General features: G+C 39.0%; 1 protein-coding gene and 1 long non-coding RNA gene across 4 annotated transcripts in view; one reads left to right on the forward strand and one right to left on the reverse strand.

Moving 5' to 3' along the window:
• Window positions 1-168: 168 nt before the first annotated feature.
• Window positions 169-13,515, forward strand: LOC121073820. Its single transcript, XR_005821957.1, has 3 exons — window positions 169-1,284; window positions 2,104-4,091; window positions 12,580-13,515. It is a non-coding gene; the product is annotated as an uncharacterized LOC121073820 (long non-coding RNA).
• DNAI3 (dynein axonemal intermediate chain 3) overlaps window positions 5,327-14,790 on the reverse strand; it is a 25,732-nt gene continuing 16,268 nt past the window's right edge. For all 3 annotated transcript variants that reach the window (XM_040565225.1, XM_040565224.1, XM_040565226.1), the window contains exons 14-23: window positions 13,446-13,519; window positions 11,661-11,808; window positions 10,807-10,894; window positions 9,908-10,038; window positions 9,025-9,088; window positions 8,469-8,599; window positions 7,587-7,791; window positions 7,039-7,130; window positions 5,977-6,099; window positions 5,327-5,570 (exon numbers count right to left, since the gene is read on the reverse strand). In XM_040565225.1, the coding sequence (XP_040421159.1) occupies window positions 5,511-5,570; window positions 5,977-6,099; window positions 7,039-7,130; window positions 7,587-7,791; window positions 8,469-8,599; window positions 9,025-9,088; window positions 9,908-10,038; window positions 10,807-10,894; window positions 11,661-11,808; window positions 13,446-13,519 (1,116 nt within the window). In that variant the 3' untranslated portion in view covers window positions 5,327-5,510. The remainder of the gene's footprint in view (window positions 5,571-5,976; window positions 6,100-7,038; window positions 7,131-7,586; window positions 7,792-8,468; window positions 8,600-9,024; window positions 9,089-9,907; window positions 10,039-10,806; window positions 10,895-11,660; window positions 11,809-13,445; window positions 13,520-14,790) is intronic.

Here is a 14,790-nt window from a genome sequence, read left to right on the forward strand (position 1 = left end):
GCAAATGAGTGCCTTTGAATACGTCGGAGCTTTTCCTGCAGTAAGACGTCACTCGGTACAGCACTGTGCTGTTCTGTCAACTTTTAATACTGTAATCTTGCAATGGGAAATAATGACCTGATAAAACTGTATTAATGTTAATCTAATTAGATAATTAAAATATAGTAAAGCAAAGACAATTTAGTATTGGTATTATTCAAATGAAACATTTGATTTGTTATTTATTCTAGTTATAGCAACTTGTACAACATACTTTGTATCTTAGAAATCCCTCTTTTAATGAGATATTTCGTGAGTGGTATGTTTGTTTCATGTTGTACTTTATATGAGGTATACGTACATGCACTCTTAGATACTATTATATTTATATAGTTACTTATATAAGTCAAGTTGCATCCTTTTTAGGATTGTTGCAGATTCTTAAGGAACAAGATTGGTGTGGGAATTACCCTAATCTAGAAACACCAAGTGAGGAAATTAAAATAATGTGCTTCTACCAAGATAGTAACGAGCATTGTGTATACAAAAGGACAGACATGGGCTGTTGGGCTTTGCAGGGCAAAGCTCCTACTGAACCCCGTGGGCATGGCCAGAAACTTTTCATAGAGTACTAATGGTTATTGTTGACTTTTTGGTGTAACTTGGCCTGACTTTATAGAGCAGCTTCTGTTCTGCAGGGGTTCCTACCATGACTGGAAGCGGTTAAATGCAGTGGGCAGAGCCTGCAGCTGAGTTCAGAGCTCATGTCCTTGGGGTGCCTGGACTTCCTTCAGGTGCAAGCTCCCAGGTGAAGAGAATGAACGCAGGTGCTCTCACAGAAACAGTTCCAAGATTTGCACCAAAATCACAGAGACAAATTGCTATACGCAGGTAGTGTCTTTTCTGGTGTTTTTGGATCTGGCCAATGATGTACATATGCTGGCCTGGGTGGCAGCCAAGAATCTTAGTTTGTAAGATTTGGATAAGATAGTAAGTTTGTAAGGTTTCCCCAGGGAAAAGAGGAAATGAGTTGTGTAGGTCTGTGCAACTCTTTGTTGCCAAATGTTAAGGATATAATACGCTGAACACGAGTTCAGAAATATACTAGGGTAATTCATGGTATTTTAATCCATTGCTGTTTGTTTAAACAGGATTGTCCAAATGCTGCTTGCCAGTTAGGGAAGACTTCACATCTGTGACTGGAGAAGGCTGTGAGGCTGTAACAGGAAAAGGACTTGCTGGGCTTACCTGCTCTTTACTATTTCCCTCCAACCACAATTACTGGCTGCTCCTGGGGAGCTGTTGGTAAGCTAGATGGACCTTCATGACTGCATGTGGTCATCAGTACTTGTTGTAACACCCAGAAATTGGTTTGTAATTGATTATCTGGTTTAGCCTCCTTGGTAGGTCTCTAATGTGCCGATCTCCGCGGTGCTGGGCTGGGCTGCAGCAGCCCCGGCCCTGTGGTGAAGCCGCGTCCCGTGTGCCAGTGCTGTTATGGGTGTGCAGGGCTGTGTGGCTGCTCCGGCTGGCACCGAATCCCTTCTCCACCCATTTCCAGCTTCCCGAACTGGCTTCTTACAGGAGTGAGCAATGGATGGGTACAGGTTGTGTGGGATGTAGAGGGGGTGGCAGTGTGGCCTGGGGTTGGCTTAAGCTGCTGGGGACCTATGTTCACAGAGAGAAACTTCAGGTCTTCAATCTGTTTTTCCCAGATGCATAATGTATATGTTTTTTTTTATTAATGCACAGGCAAGAAACGTAGCTGCAGTTATTCAGACATGTTCTAAAAATAAAGGGAAACATCCCCAGCAGAAGTGGGTATTTTGGGATTTTACAGAATAAATCTATAAATCTGATAAGCCAGAGACGCATCTGTTATTTCTGCTGCCAGACCTTAACCCCTTCACCTTCTTCCCAGTCTCAAGGTATAGGGTTTTCTTAACGGTGAGACTGTCTTTTGAAATAAGAAGTCTTTATCTAGACCCATGGAGCTAGGAACAGTTGAAAGGTGGTTATTTGGTGTATGGGACATCTTACTTTTAATTGTAACTAGAATGTATTGGTTTTACTTCATTGTGCAGAATGACATTTTAATTGTTTTCACTGTTTTGACTTTCTCAGAGCCATGCAAGAAACCCTGTATATTATCACAACAACATCAGCTAGGCAGAATTTGTCTGTGTAACAGCCTGCCGCAAGATAATGCAAAGCAAACCGTACAGGTATTTTTATCCTTTTATCCTCTCTAATGTAATCCTGGATGTTCAAAGATCACGACGGGATGTTTAATCTCATGTCTCTGGTATTATTTGCTAGCATAGATTAGGAGGAAAATGCCTCTCTGGGAAGCTGCTCCATTTCCAGGGTTGATCTGCTGCCTCCTTTATCTCATTGTTAGGAAAACTCAGCTGAAATCTGGCTGTCTTCCAACTTGCAAAGCAAGACTTTATTTTGCAGTGTTCATTTAACTTTTGCTGGGTTTTGCACTGAAATCTGGCTGGCCACGGTAGTGCTTCAGGTTGTCCACAGGCAGTGCAGTTAATGCCGGCAGCGAGGGAGCCGCCCGGACTGCCAGCCAGTGCCTGGATGTAGTCATGGAGGGAGTAAGCCTGAGCCTCGCTTGACCACCTCAGGATTGCATGCCCAGAACAAGGCGTGGGGGTCTTGGGTGCTTTTAGGATAACTGCAAGATTCTTAATATTCAGGAGTACCTGATAATCAAGAGTCTAAAGAGAGCAGCTGTGCCATGTTAACGCTGTGGTGCTGTTTAACAAAGTAAGTACCTCTTTTTGCACCATTGTTTTTTTTTTTTAACCTAAAATGTGTGAAGAGCAGCGAGACTCAGCTGTTCCTGCCCAGCTCCCACAGAGGCTAATTGGGATTGCACTCTCAGTTGGTGTGAGCAGGTTTGGGATATCTCTTGTCTGGAAACATGGGAAAATAAATGCATTTACAGCAGCCTCTCCTGAAATCCAGGAGGACTGGGTGCAACATGCTGGCCCTGGCTGGTCTGTGCTGATAACAGGGCAGCAGAGGGGGCAGCTCAGGTGACGGGGAAGGCAGGTTTTGCTCTTCTTGCACCGGGGGAAATAGGGGCACGCTGAGGCTGCTGTCCCTAAGTGGCAGTTACAGAGCTGTGAAGGAGTGGAGACAACTGGGGCTTTCCAGGCAAGTCAAGGCCATATGGCTGACTTTAATGTATATGCAGTTGGCAGCCCTGTTAATCAAAAACCTGTGAAAGATGATCTGCGGAGGTGTTCTAGAGAAATCCTGGCTTGATAACCAAGAGCAGAGCTTTGTGATTAGTCAGCTGTGGGATATTTACATGTCCGTATGAATCAGATTGTTAGTTAAATATTGGTTTAGCAGGGGAACTGTGTTCTCTTCCTGTTTGAACTCCAACTGCAAACACTGTTGCAGGTGGTAGGGACAGGCTTGTTGAGTTTTCTTTGGTTTTAATTTACAGGTAGTTTAATATGAGGGGCAAGATATATTATTATAACATTTAAACATCAAATTAACAAAAGACTATTTTTCAAACCAAATCTGATCCATTGGCACCAAACCTATCTTAAATCTGACTGAGTTTCAAAGTGATAAAAGTATTGTGAGAGGGAGATAGATCCTGGCCCTAGGAAATTGAGGGGGGACGTTTTTAACATTACCTAAAACCAATCTGCAGCGTTTATTTTGGGACACAGGAGGCTCACAGTGATCCTGTGCTCTGACTGGCCACGTTTTGCTCTGATGAAGCACAGCATTGGATCTGGTGATTGCTTGTCAGCTGCAGTTCCTCTCTGCAAATCCCCCGTGTGTCAGTTTTCTTTTGCGCTTTGGTTTCTGCTGTGACCATATGGATGTTTGTTTGACAGGAGTCTTTGACCCTCAGACAGTTGGGTGAGTCATGGAAAGAGTGAATTCGCCCGTATAGAGTTTAATCTGTCCTCCTCTGATGGATTTAATTTCCCCTTGACAGGCTGTACTCAGTTACGTGCTGTCTGACCTGCCTATTGGATACCAAGCAGCAACCAGAGCACTGCGTATGGAAAGAGTCATCTCTGGATGGTGGACGAACATCAATATTAACGAGCTGTTACTCATTTACACTGGTAAGTAACAAAACTGCTCTATAACAGTTCAATCTCCCTCAAGAATAATTCTTTTGACAGAAGTACAAGCACATAACAGCTGCAGCATGCTTAGTAAAAGCCGTTCTAAACAGTACTGATTCCTGTCACAGAACAATGTATTTTGTAGTTTTGGTTTTCTGTTTTGAAGTATTACCCAGGCTTAAATAACATCCATTTTCTAATTCAATGATAGTGAGTAAAAGTGGTTCAGGCTGCAAAATTTGTCGTGCTTATGACAGCATGTTCAGATCACAGAACAGTTGAGGTTGGCAGGGACCTCTGGAGATCATCCAGTCCAACTCCCCTGCTGAGCAGCATCACCTAGAGCACATTGTGCAGGATGGCATCCAGGCGGGTTTTGAGTATCTTCAGAGAAGATACTCTTCTCTGATACAGAGAAGATCTTCCTTGCTGTAGTCCAGGTGAGTGCACATGGTATCTGAGGAAACAATTGCTTATGGAAGTTGCAGTGCGTAAAACTACCTAATAATGAAATCACCTTTTTGTGGAAAAACTGCTTTTGTTCCTATGCTTCATGAACTGCAGTGGCTCATTGATTTATAAGAGCAATTTAGGGTCTGTTTTTGACAGACGGGGTGAGAGTGGAGCTGTTTCATGAGGAATTGTTCGTTCCTTTTTGTGTGTTCCTGTGATTGATCTCGTCATCTGAGGTACCCATGTGCCTGCATGCCTCCTCTTCTGCCTTCAGCAGCAACTCAGGGATGCAGGGCTGCATGAGACTCAGGAGGGTGTTTCTTCAATCCAGAGTCTGTTCTGTCACTGTATCTCCAGAGCAGGTGATGTCCTGGATACCTCAAAAAACTACTGCTTGTCTGTAATTTTTCAAGATGAGTACTTTGAGAATGAGGGAGGAGATCCTTGGTGGAGCAGAGTAGCAGAATTTAGATGGCCTATGTGTACGTGACTACGGGAACAGAATCAATTCCTTCTGATGGGAGCAAGTGGATGTGGATTGCAGGGTGAATACTGGCATGTTGATTTGATCAGTTAACTTGTTTAAGATTTCTATAGTTTATAGAGTCCTGATGGGCACAGAACTTAAAAACAAACAAAACAAAAAAAACCTACTACTTAAACAGATAGAATAATCATAACAACTGTGTTAATGAAGGTAGTGGAGGAATTGTGCCCAGAGCAGTTGTTCTCTAACCCTTTGTGAATAAACTAGATAAAATTAATGAAACAATAACCTCCAAGTGTGAGATGCTTTATTTCTGAAGCTAAAGACGTTCTACAGAAACAAAGAGGCCCTGAAATAAAAAGCTCGGTATTTTTCAAATTGATAATGGGCATTAAGCATCTGATGAGTAAGGCATTTCTGGTTCCTTTACTAGTCCTAAATCCATTAGTACCTGCTTCTCCAGCTCCAGAAACACCTCATAATCTGCATTTTCTTGCTCCTCCATCTCTCTTAGTTTTCTGTTTAGTAGCTGCACTCTGAAGGAAGAACAGAAACAAGGCAATAATTCACTGTTAAGCTTTGAAACACAAAAGCAAAGACTCCATTGCCTTCCAGTGGATAGTATTAAGTGCAATCAGAAATGAGTAGACAGAGCTATGTTAACTGAATTGTTTTTTTCTTGGTTTGTTAGCTGGTACTATTAAACCATCTACCAAAGAATGCATAGGCAAAATCCTTATGTGAAGAAAGAAACCAATGAACCAAGACCATCTATTCTAATCCTAACCATGGCAAATAAGAAATAAGGAGCTGCTAAGTCATTCTGAAAATACACATCCTGATTTTTGAAAATACTATGGGAAATTCAGCCTAGCAAAAATAGGTGCATTTTAAAGATCTAAGGAAACAAAGGAAGTTTGCTTAATTCCAAATATAACGTACTGTTTTCTCAATCTGTGTCTCCAGCTCCTTTTCTGTTCTTTCTTTGGCTTGAAACTCTTGGTATTTCTCGTAATTCTTCAGGTATTTGACTTCTCTCTCAAAATAATCAAGTACATTGGCCTGCTATTAACACAATGACAAGCAAGTCTTGTTACAAACCTAAAGACTTGGAATTACTGCTGATGATCTGCATGGTATTAACAAATTGTCTATTTTAAGAATATAGATCTCTATTCATCCAAATGATTTGCTGCAAAATAATGCAAAGATATGGATAGAAACCAGTTAATTTTGGATACAAATATGCATAGGGTTAAGTGATTTTTATTATACTGAATATTATAACTTTATTTACACTGAATTTTATTACACAGAATTAATAATTCTGTGGCCTAAGTTGTATAGATCCACAACACTCATAATTTGGGCAGAAGCAATGTTTTTCCTCAGTTATTGCACGTAGCCCACTCCTACTTTACTTTGGAAAGGTTTTACTAAAATTTGGTGGCTCACCTGGTGTTACATTGTGACATACTGTAGCTCTGCACACAGCAAACCATTTGTGGGCTGTTTATAAACTACTTCAACATATTCATGGAAGATTTAGAACTGGGATAAGACGAGGTGAAAGTTTTGTATATAAAAATAACAGACTATGTAGCAAGTAAGACTGATCGACTAGGTAATACCAGGATCCTAGCTTGCTCTTGGGCTGGGAAGAATAAGAGAAACTCAGTATATTTTCATTACTATGCACCACATAACATTACTTTAATGTATGAAGGCAGGTGTCATTTTATGCACGAAGCTCTCTTCACTGTGTTTTCATGTAGGCAGGTTGGAGCTGTGGAATTCTGCCAGCTGTCACCTGGGTTTCCTTTAGGTGCCTCTTAACAGGAGCTGTGCAGTCAGCTTTGCTATGAGTGATCTTTGGAGAATATGGCCTACTTACCTCAAATCAATCACAACGTGTTTGAAGGCAAGATTTTTCAGCTAGGCCTGTTTCTGTTTTAGAATTTTCAGGATAAGTTGTCGCAGAGATAAATAAAAACCATTACCAACCTCATTGCTGGAAGGCTGGCTTAATATCGGACAGATTTCTAAAACACGCAGTACTCCAGAATCATCAGAAACAGCGAGAAATTGCTGCTTTGCTGAAAGATATTTAACAAAAACATAATCTAAATTCCAATAGTAATACATATCTCCACCTAACCGTGAAATGTCTGGTTTTTAATACGAGAACTGATGTCTCTTAGTATGGATAGCGCAAAGAGCTACGAAGAGTTGTATTGTGGTCTTTTTGGTTTATTGTTCACTGAGGCAAAAACAGCTTCATTGCTCTTATTTTCTTAACAAATGAAATTCCCTTTAAAGTTTGTACTTTTTCAATTTTTTTTTTACTTAAAATTTTTAGTTGCTATATGCCTTCCTAATACACTTAATATGCTTAGAATGTGATGTATGCACTTCTGTGTACAGTGCAGCGTTCAACTAGTGGAAGTATATACTTATCTGCTATATAGGATGTAGCAAGATTAGTGCGCTTTGGAGTAATGGGCCATTTTACATACATAAAGCATAATAAAGTGTGATCAACACCAACATACGTGAGGCAATCCAGGGGCTGATGCAAGTTATCATTGATTCGGAGATGTTCTGGAAATGAGATGGCTCATGAGTTTTCTTCAGTAAGTCCCAAATATCGATATTTCCATCATCTCTGCCAATGAAGAAAACGCCTGGTCTTGTTAAGGACCAGTGTCCCGTAGTGTATCTTTGTGCCGTGCAGCTTGACTCGAGAATAGGTCCATCCTTAATTTTTTTTCAAAACAAAGACAAGACCCAACAATCAAACAATGCTGTCCATTCACTACCTTAAATTTCCTATCATTTGAGAACATTCATAATTTAAATGATCCTATTACAGAATAATACAGATGGCAAAATCTGTATCACCTGTGATTAGGAGATATATGGGGGATTAAAAAAAGCTGGTATCTCACTTTGTCTATTAAGGTAATTTGTCTATCTGCTGTTAAAATCTGTGGTCTTGAGATTTTGCCAAGTGCAGCTAACCTGGATCCCCTACACAACAAAAACAAACAAAAAAAGCCCATGTTTTTATGCTTTCAGATGACGAAAAGACTGCATCCTAAATAAGAGCTCTTCAGACTTGTTTAGCACACCTTGCCTTTATTCTTTGATTTTATAGCAGCAGAAATAATTTGTCAAGAAGCTACAGCTTTTATGAAGTTGGTATTAAACAAGGTCACCCCATTCTTTCTGTAAATGTCAAGATTACAAAGCTACTTCCAAAACAGCTTTTCTGATGTGAAGAAAAGGGAAAAGCTTTTCTTATACCCAATTTATTTCTAAGCTATCAAGCTTTGTGATATACAAACAGTTCTGAAAATGGTCTGTGAGGCTATTATTATAGATATCTTTTGTATCTCCATCAATTATGTTACACATGTTTTAAAGTAACTTACTGTGACACCTTCTTTCCAAATGGCAAAATTCCAGCCTCCAACGCTTAGAATGATGTCTTTAAAAAAGGGAGATATCTGGACAGTATTTACAGCTTCGTCATGGATGATGTATTTATGAGAGGGCTTCTTACCTAACAGAATGAAAAAGAGAGTTGCTTATAACTAGTGCTTTCCACGATTGTCTTCACAATGGGAGTTAAGTGGGGGGAAATGGAGATGAAGGATCCAGCACAGGCCTCAAAGATACTAGCCTTGTTTCTTTTGTTTACATGGTATAGGAATTGGAATTGCAGTAAATCTAGTTACTGTGAAGTATGACTTCCCTGATTTGTGCCAACAGGTACATAGCGATACACCAGAGTTTTTGCTATTCTGTTGTGACAGCTAAACTGCATGCAGTCTTGAGCATGTCCTGCTGAATGAACCCTGGTGTCATCAGTGAGACCAACTTACTGGAACAGAAGAATGAGCAAGAACCTTAAGAAGACAGAGTGTAGGGGCAAAGATTTTAAAGTTAGCAGTATATTAAGGTTTAAACAGGTGTTGAGAAACTTACTAACTGGTTTTCCTGAGTCGCTATCGATCTTTATTTTCCAGTCAGAATAGATAATTTCTCCATCCTGTAATGCCAGAAAAATCAAGTAAATACTAAATTTAGAGCGTGATGACGTAGAACAAAGTGGTTTGTTTTTAAGCTGTGACTTAATTATAGCCATTATTAAATATGTTCTTGGTAAGTTAAAACAAAAGTCTGCCGCTATTTACTGAAAAAACGCTAAACTTTTGGATCACCATTTTACAGTTTTGTGTTGCCAAAACAGCTTTACTTATCATGATGTACGTAGGCAGTCCTTCCTGCACAACTGGGCACCCAAGTATTTGGGGAAATGGTGGAAGCAAGAAGGGTAGGTGCAAGATGAATGTTTGTTTCCACGTGAACTTAAAAGTGGGATAGATTTTTTGGAATTTTAGATAGGTAGGGTAGGTAGAGAGCTATGAGTAGCTGAATAAAATAAATAGAATAAAATTAAGAATTAAGAATAAAATTAAGTTCTGGGGGAAATTGTAGTATTGTTTCTATCAGACATTTGAGGAAACACTAGAAAAAATATTACTAATCTGGGTTTTGGAATTCTGTTGACTGTTTGGTTTCTGATGTCAGGTAGTTAAATTCAATGCATTTTGGAAATGTCTTCTAACTCTGCCCTTGAAGTAAGGGTTCATAGTCTAGCAAATACAGGCTTTTATTATTGTTTTAATCATGTCCCTAAATGCATTAAAGTGAGAGTAAAATATGGCACGTCCAGAACGATCTTTTTAGTTAATACCTGAAGAAAACATGTAGGTGTGTACATTTGTGGAAGCCCTGGAAGACTGAAAAACTAAACAACAGAGATCTTTTATTAACATTTTCTTAGTAACTTACTACTTTCACTTACTTTAGTTCCAACAAAAAAGTTGTTGGAGATACTCTCTAGCGCTTTCAGAGGTTTGTTTGAAGGAACACTCATCTTTGCATGTGGGTTCTCTTTGGCAAGTGCTTGTGGTTTGTTCAGAGATTGTGCCTTATCTGGGAAACGATATAGATACATTTATTTATTATACTGGAAAAGTTACCAGATCAAACAATTCCTTTGTCTTATAAAGGTAGTTTATAGATAAGGGGAGTTACAGGAGCAGAAAGAAAGAACGACTGCCAAGTAAAGCAGCAGTCCTGCAGGCTAGCTGCTTCCCTGGAAAATCTTTCCCTGATACTGGGGCTGCAGCTGATGGGAATGTTAGAATAGCTCAGTTTTCTCTGTCAGAGCAGGATTTACGGTCTAATCCTACCATGCCGGTACTTTAGGTGTGACCCTTTCTGAAGTGACAATTTCCAGCAGTAGGTTAGACACACATTGGGCAGGAGCAGATTGTCTCTGAGTTCCTTTGCACTGTTAGTGAGAACTGATCTACTACAGAATGTGAAGTGCTAGGATACCTCTATCCAAATGCATACAATATATGCTGTTACTCCAGGAATTTGTTTTCTAAAGATACTTTTCTGCATGGACTGAAAAGGATGTACTATTTCAAGAGTTAAGAGACTGGGAGACTTGCATGGGCTATTGAGCAAAATGCAGCAGTTACTGTGGATATGGAACTGCTCTTATGTATTCAATATGTGTATGTATTTTCATATTCAATATAAGTATATTCCACTTTGAATAGCAGTATATTTCAGAAACCTTTTTTCTCCAGATGCTGTAGAACATTTTGTTGCTTAGCTTTCATTATATACATACTGAAATACAAGCTTATTAAAAACATTTTATCCAATAAGGTGTAATAAAAATATTACCTAAGATTTTGTAATGATGATGCTGTTCCAGTAGACAAATTTTGATGGGACTGTATTCCATTTCGGTATCACTCTTGCACAGGTTTATCTGTTCAGAAAAAAAGCATTTGATAATTTGTTTTGTCAGATGTTTTGTACCTACAAAACTAAATTACTTTCTGCCGTAATGAAAGAGGTCGTTTCAGTCTGTGGTTTGTAATACTGCACAACCAGCATTTGTTGCCTCACTTGCAAGTGCATACAACTGCAAATTTGCAGTTTCTCCTGTGTTAGCTTTTCCTTACAAGACTTTTGCTATGTTTCTAAGAAACAAACAAAAAATGGTTCTAGTGGTCATGCTTTTTCAGTGACTGTACTAGCTGCAGCTATTCTGAGCAGAACAGGTCATCAGTTTCTCTTTTCCTTTTTTCTAACATTATTATTTTCAGCCTTCATTTGTTTACTGTCCCACACAAACTGCTATGACCATTTTCATCAGACATTGGTTGTTGGGTTGCCAGTAACTGAGGTCCTGTTGATCATGACGTGTTTCACAATTTGTGACCCCCTGAGATAGACAGCACAGTGGTTGAAAGTGCTGACAGCAACATCTGCTGTTACTACAACTGCTTTTGCATTAGTGCAGTTTTTAAGACATCATCATGCTGCTGCTTCTGTGCTAACTTTACAGAACACATTTTATTGAAGTTTCAGAGGAACTTTGAAGCCTTTCATCATTAGAAGGAAATCCACAGGAACCTTGCAATGTTGTGGAAAAATTAAAGGGTTGGGAAGCGAAAGAATACATTCCTATGGAGTTCTGGCCATATCTACAGTTTGGTTTGGTCCTACTGTTCTGTATTAGTGTACGGTACCTTTATGAGAGGTTTCCAGCTGAGAGCTAGGTGCTTAAAGGTATCTGGAACTCCAGGGGGCATATCAAAAATGTTCTTCTCTTTTGCTTTCTCAAATGAATGCTTGCCGGGAAGTTTGGTGACTCGAATATCCCAAAACAATATTAAGCTGCAAAATGACTGTATAGTATTATCTTCTGTTTCTGTTTTAAAGTTGGGGCAATTTTCAATGCATTTTAAAAATGTTTTTTTTACCCTTTCATCTTCAAACTTAGCAATAGAGACCCTGAAATGCAGGCAAATGCTAAGTACTTAAGCCATCGTTTATGAAAGAAGTAATTATATTCATTTATTCAACATTTTATCAGTTTTAACTCTACCAAGGCAGCCAAATGGCATTCATACAGTTTGCTTATGGAAAATTACTGGGTGAAGTTAATGGCAGTACTAGGTGAAATTCCCTTATCTGTTGACCAGTGTGATTACTTGGGCTCTCCGCAGTTAGTTAAAAGAGTGGTTAGGGAGCTGAAATCCACTCCTAGACCAGATCATGAGGCTGTTATGCAACTGTGATGGGCCCAGTTTGCTGTAAGAGCAGGAACATGCTAATATAGCCTAAAAATATAGATGTCATCTTAGCTGATCGAAGTCAATATTCTGTCTCTGACTGGGCCAGTACTGGATGCTCAGAGAAATGGACAGAACCCTCTAGCAGGTAATACAGTAATGCAGATCAAACCTCATCACCAATTCTTATATGTGCCAGTTTATTTGCTGACATTTAAGACAAATGGCCCTACTTGCTTGAATGTACCATACCATTGGAGTTTTCAGCCCTGTAATTGTTCCCGTTGCTCTTCTCTGGGCATTGATTCACTGAATTGGCATAGATGATGATAATTTGCCTCATCACTGATACCTTCCTTTGCTTTGCTTACAGAAGTTGCCCAGGGACCCATGCTCTTCAAGGATCACATTACAGTGACTCCCCTGCTCTTTAGGTGCATACTATTAATGTGGAGCCCTGGTATGCGAGTAGTTTAAAATTATTTCTTCCATGTGCGCTACCAGCATTACAGTGCAAACTTACAGATAATTGTATTTGCAATCATTCTTCCTACTTAATTCTTTGAAGTCTTTTCTGATTTTGATTAGGAAAAATAACTTCTATTATTAACAAATTTTGCTGTCTTTTTACTGATCCTCCTTTTGATATAACTAGCAAATACTTGATTGAGCCTAGCCATAAGCCTTTTGCCATTATGAAAGCTAAACACGTATTTCCACTTCTTACTTTCTGTCCCCCTGCCTGTCTTTCACATAAGATAATATTTGCTCATAACCTTCATGATTATGAAGTCCACAAAAGAGGAGTTTCATACCAAATAATTTTGCCAGTTGAATTTCCATCTTTAAATATAGTTTACACTATTTATGTGGCCTCAAAATCTTTAACAGTTTTTTGTGCAAGAGTCTCATAATCTTATGTGACTCATACATACAAAATGTATAAATGAGCCAAATGTGGTGATTTGGTTCTCCGGGCCAATGTATGTGTGACCAGCACTTGGTAAGCACATAATATACAGGTGTACATGTGAGGTTGTTCAATTAATGAACCCTTAATACCATCACTGCAAAGGGCTTAAACTTGGTGTGTTTGTCTTCTGTGTACAACTATGTTTCAACTATTTAGGACAGGCTGACAGGAATCCAGAATTGTGCTAGTATCATTGGGTATGTTCCATAAAGCCTTCCAAAGGAAGTTGGAAGACATCTTGTAAAGAAAGTAGGCATTGCGTATACCAATCAGGGGAGCAGGTCACAAGCTGGATGCAAATTTCAGCTCTGTTTTCAAAAGTGGTGCCCGTTCGGTTGACCTAAAAACAACAATAATAATTACAGGGGAGAGGAAGGTGAGCAATGAAAGTCATGCTCTGCTAAGGATATAGTTCAATACATAAAATGGTCTTCTAGGAATTAAGACACTGTTTCAACTTGGTTAAGTTTGGAAATCAGGGCTCAGTAACCTGTAGTTTTAAAATAATAGTTAAAGTATTTTTACAAATGTACTTCAAGTGAAATGATGTCAGCTTTGCCTCCTAGACACCTAAACTTCTAAGAAATCAACGGTAAAAACTTGCTGCAAACATTGTGAGTCAGGCCCTCCTTAGATTACCATGTTTGTAACTTTTCATCCAGCTTAACCACAGAGCAAATTGTTGACAAATTTATCTCAAGTGGTGGGAACCCAGTTCACACCATGGTCATCTATCTTAAATTATCACTGTGTATGTGGGATGTTGCAGGTTTTATAGTAATTATGTACTCAGTAGTCATTGTTTTATACAGAAGAGGGGTTGGAGAGGGAACAACTGATGACAGGCTATGCTCTAATTAAACACAATCCCCAATGTAGGCAAAAAAACATTTATTTCTGGCTTAAACTCTACTTATCAACTGTGCAGCAAAGTTTCAGCTATGCTTTTTTGTTTGTTTGGTTGGTTTTTAGGCCTATTTCTACTGTTGTTTTCATTCATTAGGGCCAACCTGGAGTTTAAGTGGTAGTCTCTCAACCATGCAAAGCTGGATTAGGTTCTGCATATAATTTTGAAAGTTTTTTCATTGATATGTAATAACAAACTGCAGATCTTAGAAACTGCAGTGCTGTGGAAAGGCTGACATCCATCTCAAATTTGTTTATGTAACAAGTATGTTCCAGTACATACTCTTAGATATTGACAAAGAAAGTGATTTCTTTATCACTATTATTTATAAAGCCCCATTTTCCTGCATCTGTTATCCCATATGAACATGAAAACAGGTTTCTGAGCGTAAACTTTGGCAAAACAAACAAACAAATGTAAAATAAAACTAGCATTCTGATACCCAATCCCTTTTTTCGTGTTTTACATCTGGTACCATTTAGAATCCATGGGTACTGCTGTGAAGGACTGTAGTATCTATTAAGTCTTAAACATTTGGTCACAAAAAATGTTGATAGATTAATTTGCATAAACCCTTCAAAGATGTCAGTTTTCTTCCTCTTGACCTGCTTTTTCACTGCCATTTTGCATTTGATTACTTTTGCTTTTCAAGTTAATTTGTACAACAAATTGCAGAACTTTGATAATAAATGAACATCTGATAC

This window comes from Cygnus olor, chromosome 8, assembly GCF_009769625.2.
Source record: "Cygnus olor isolate bCygOlo1 chromosome 8, bCygOlo1.pri.v2, whole genome shotgun sequence".
Classification (NCBI taxonomy): Eukaryota; Metazoa; Chordata; class Aves; order Anseriformes; family Anatidae; genus Cygnus; species Cygnus olor.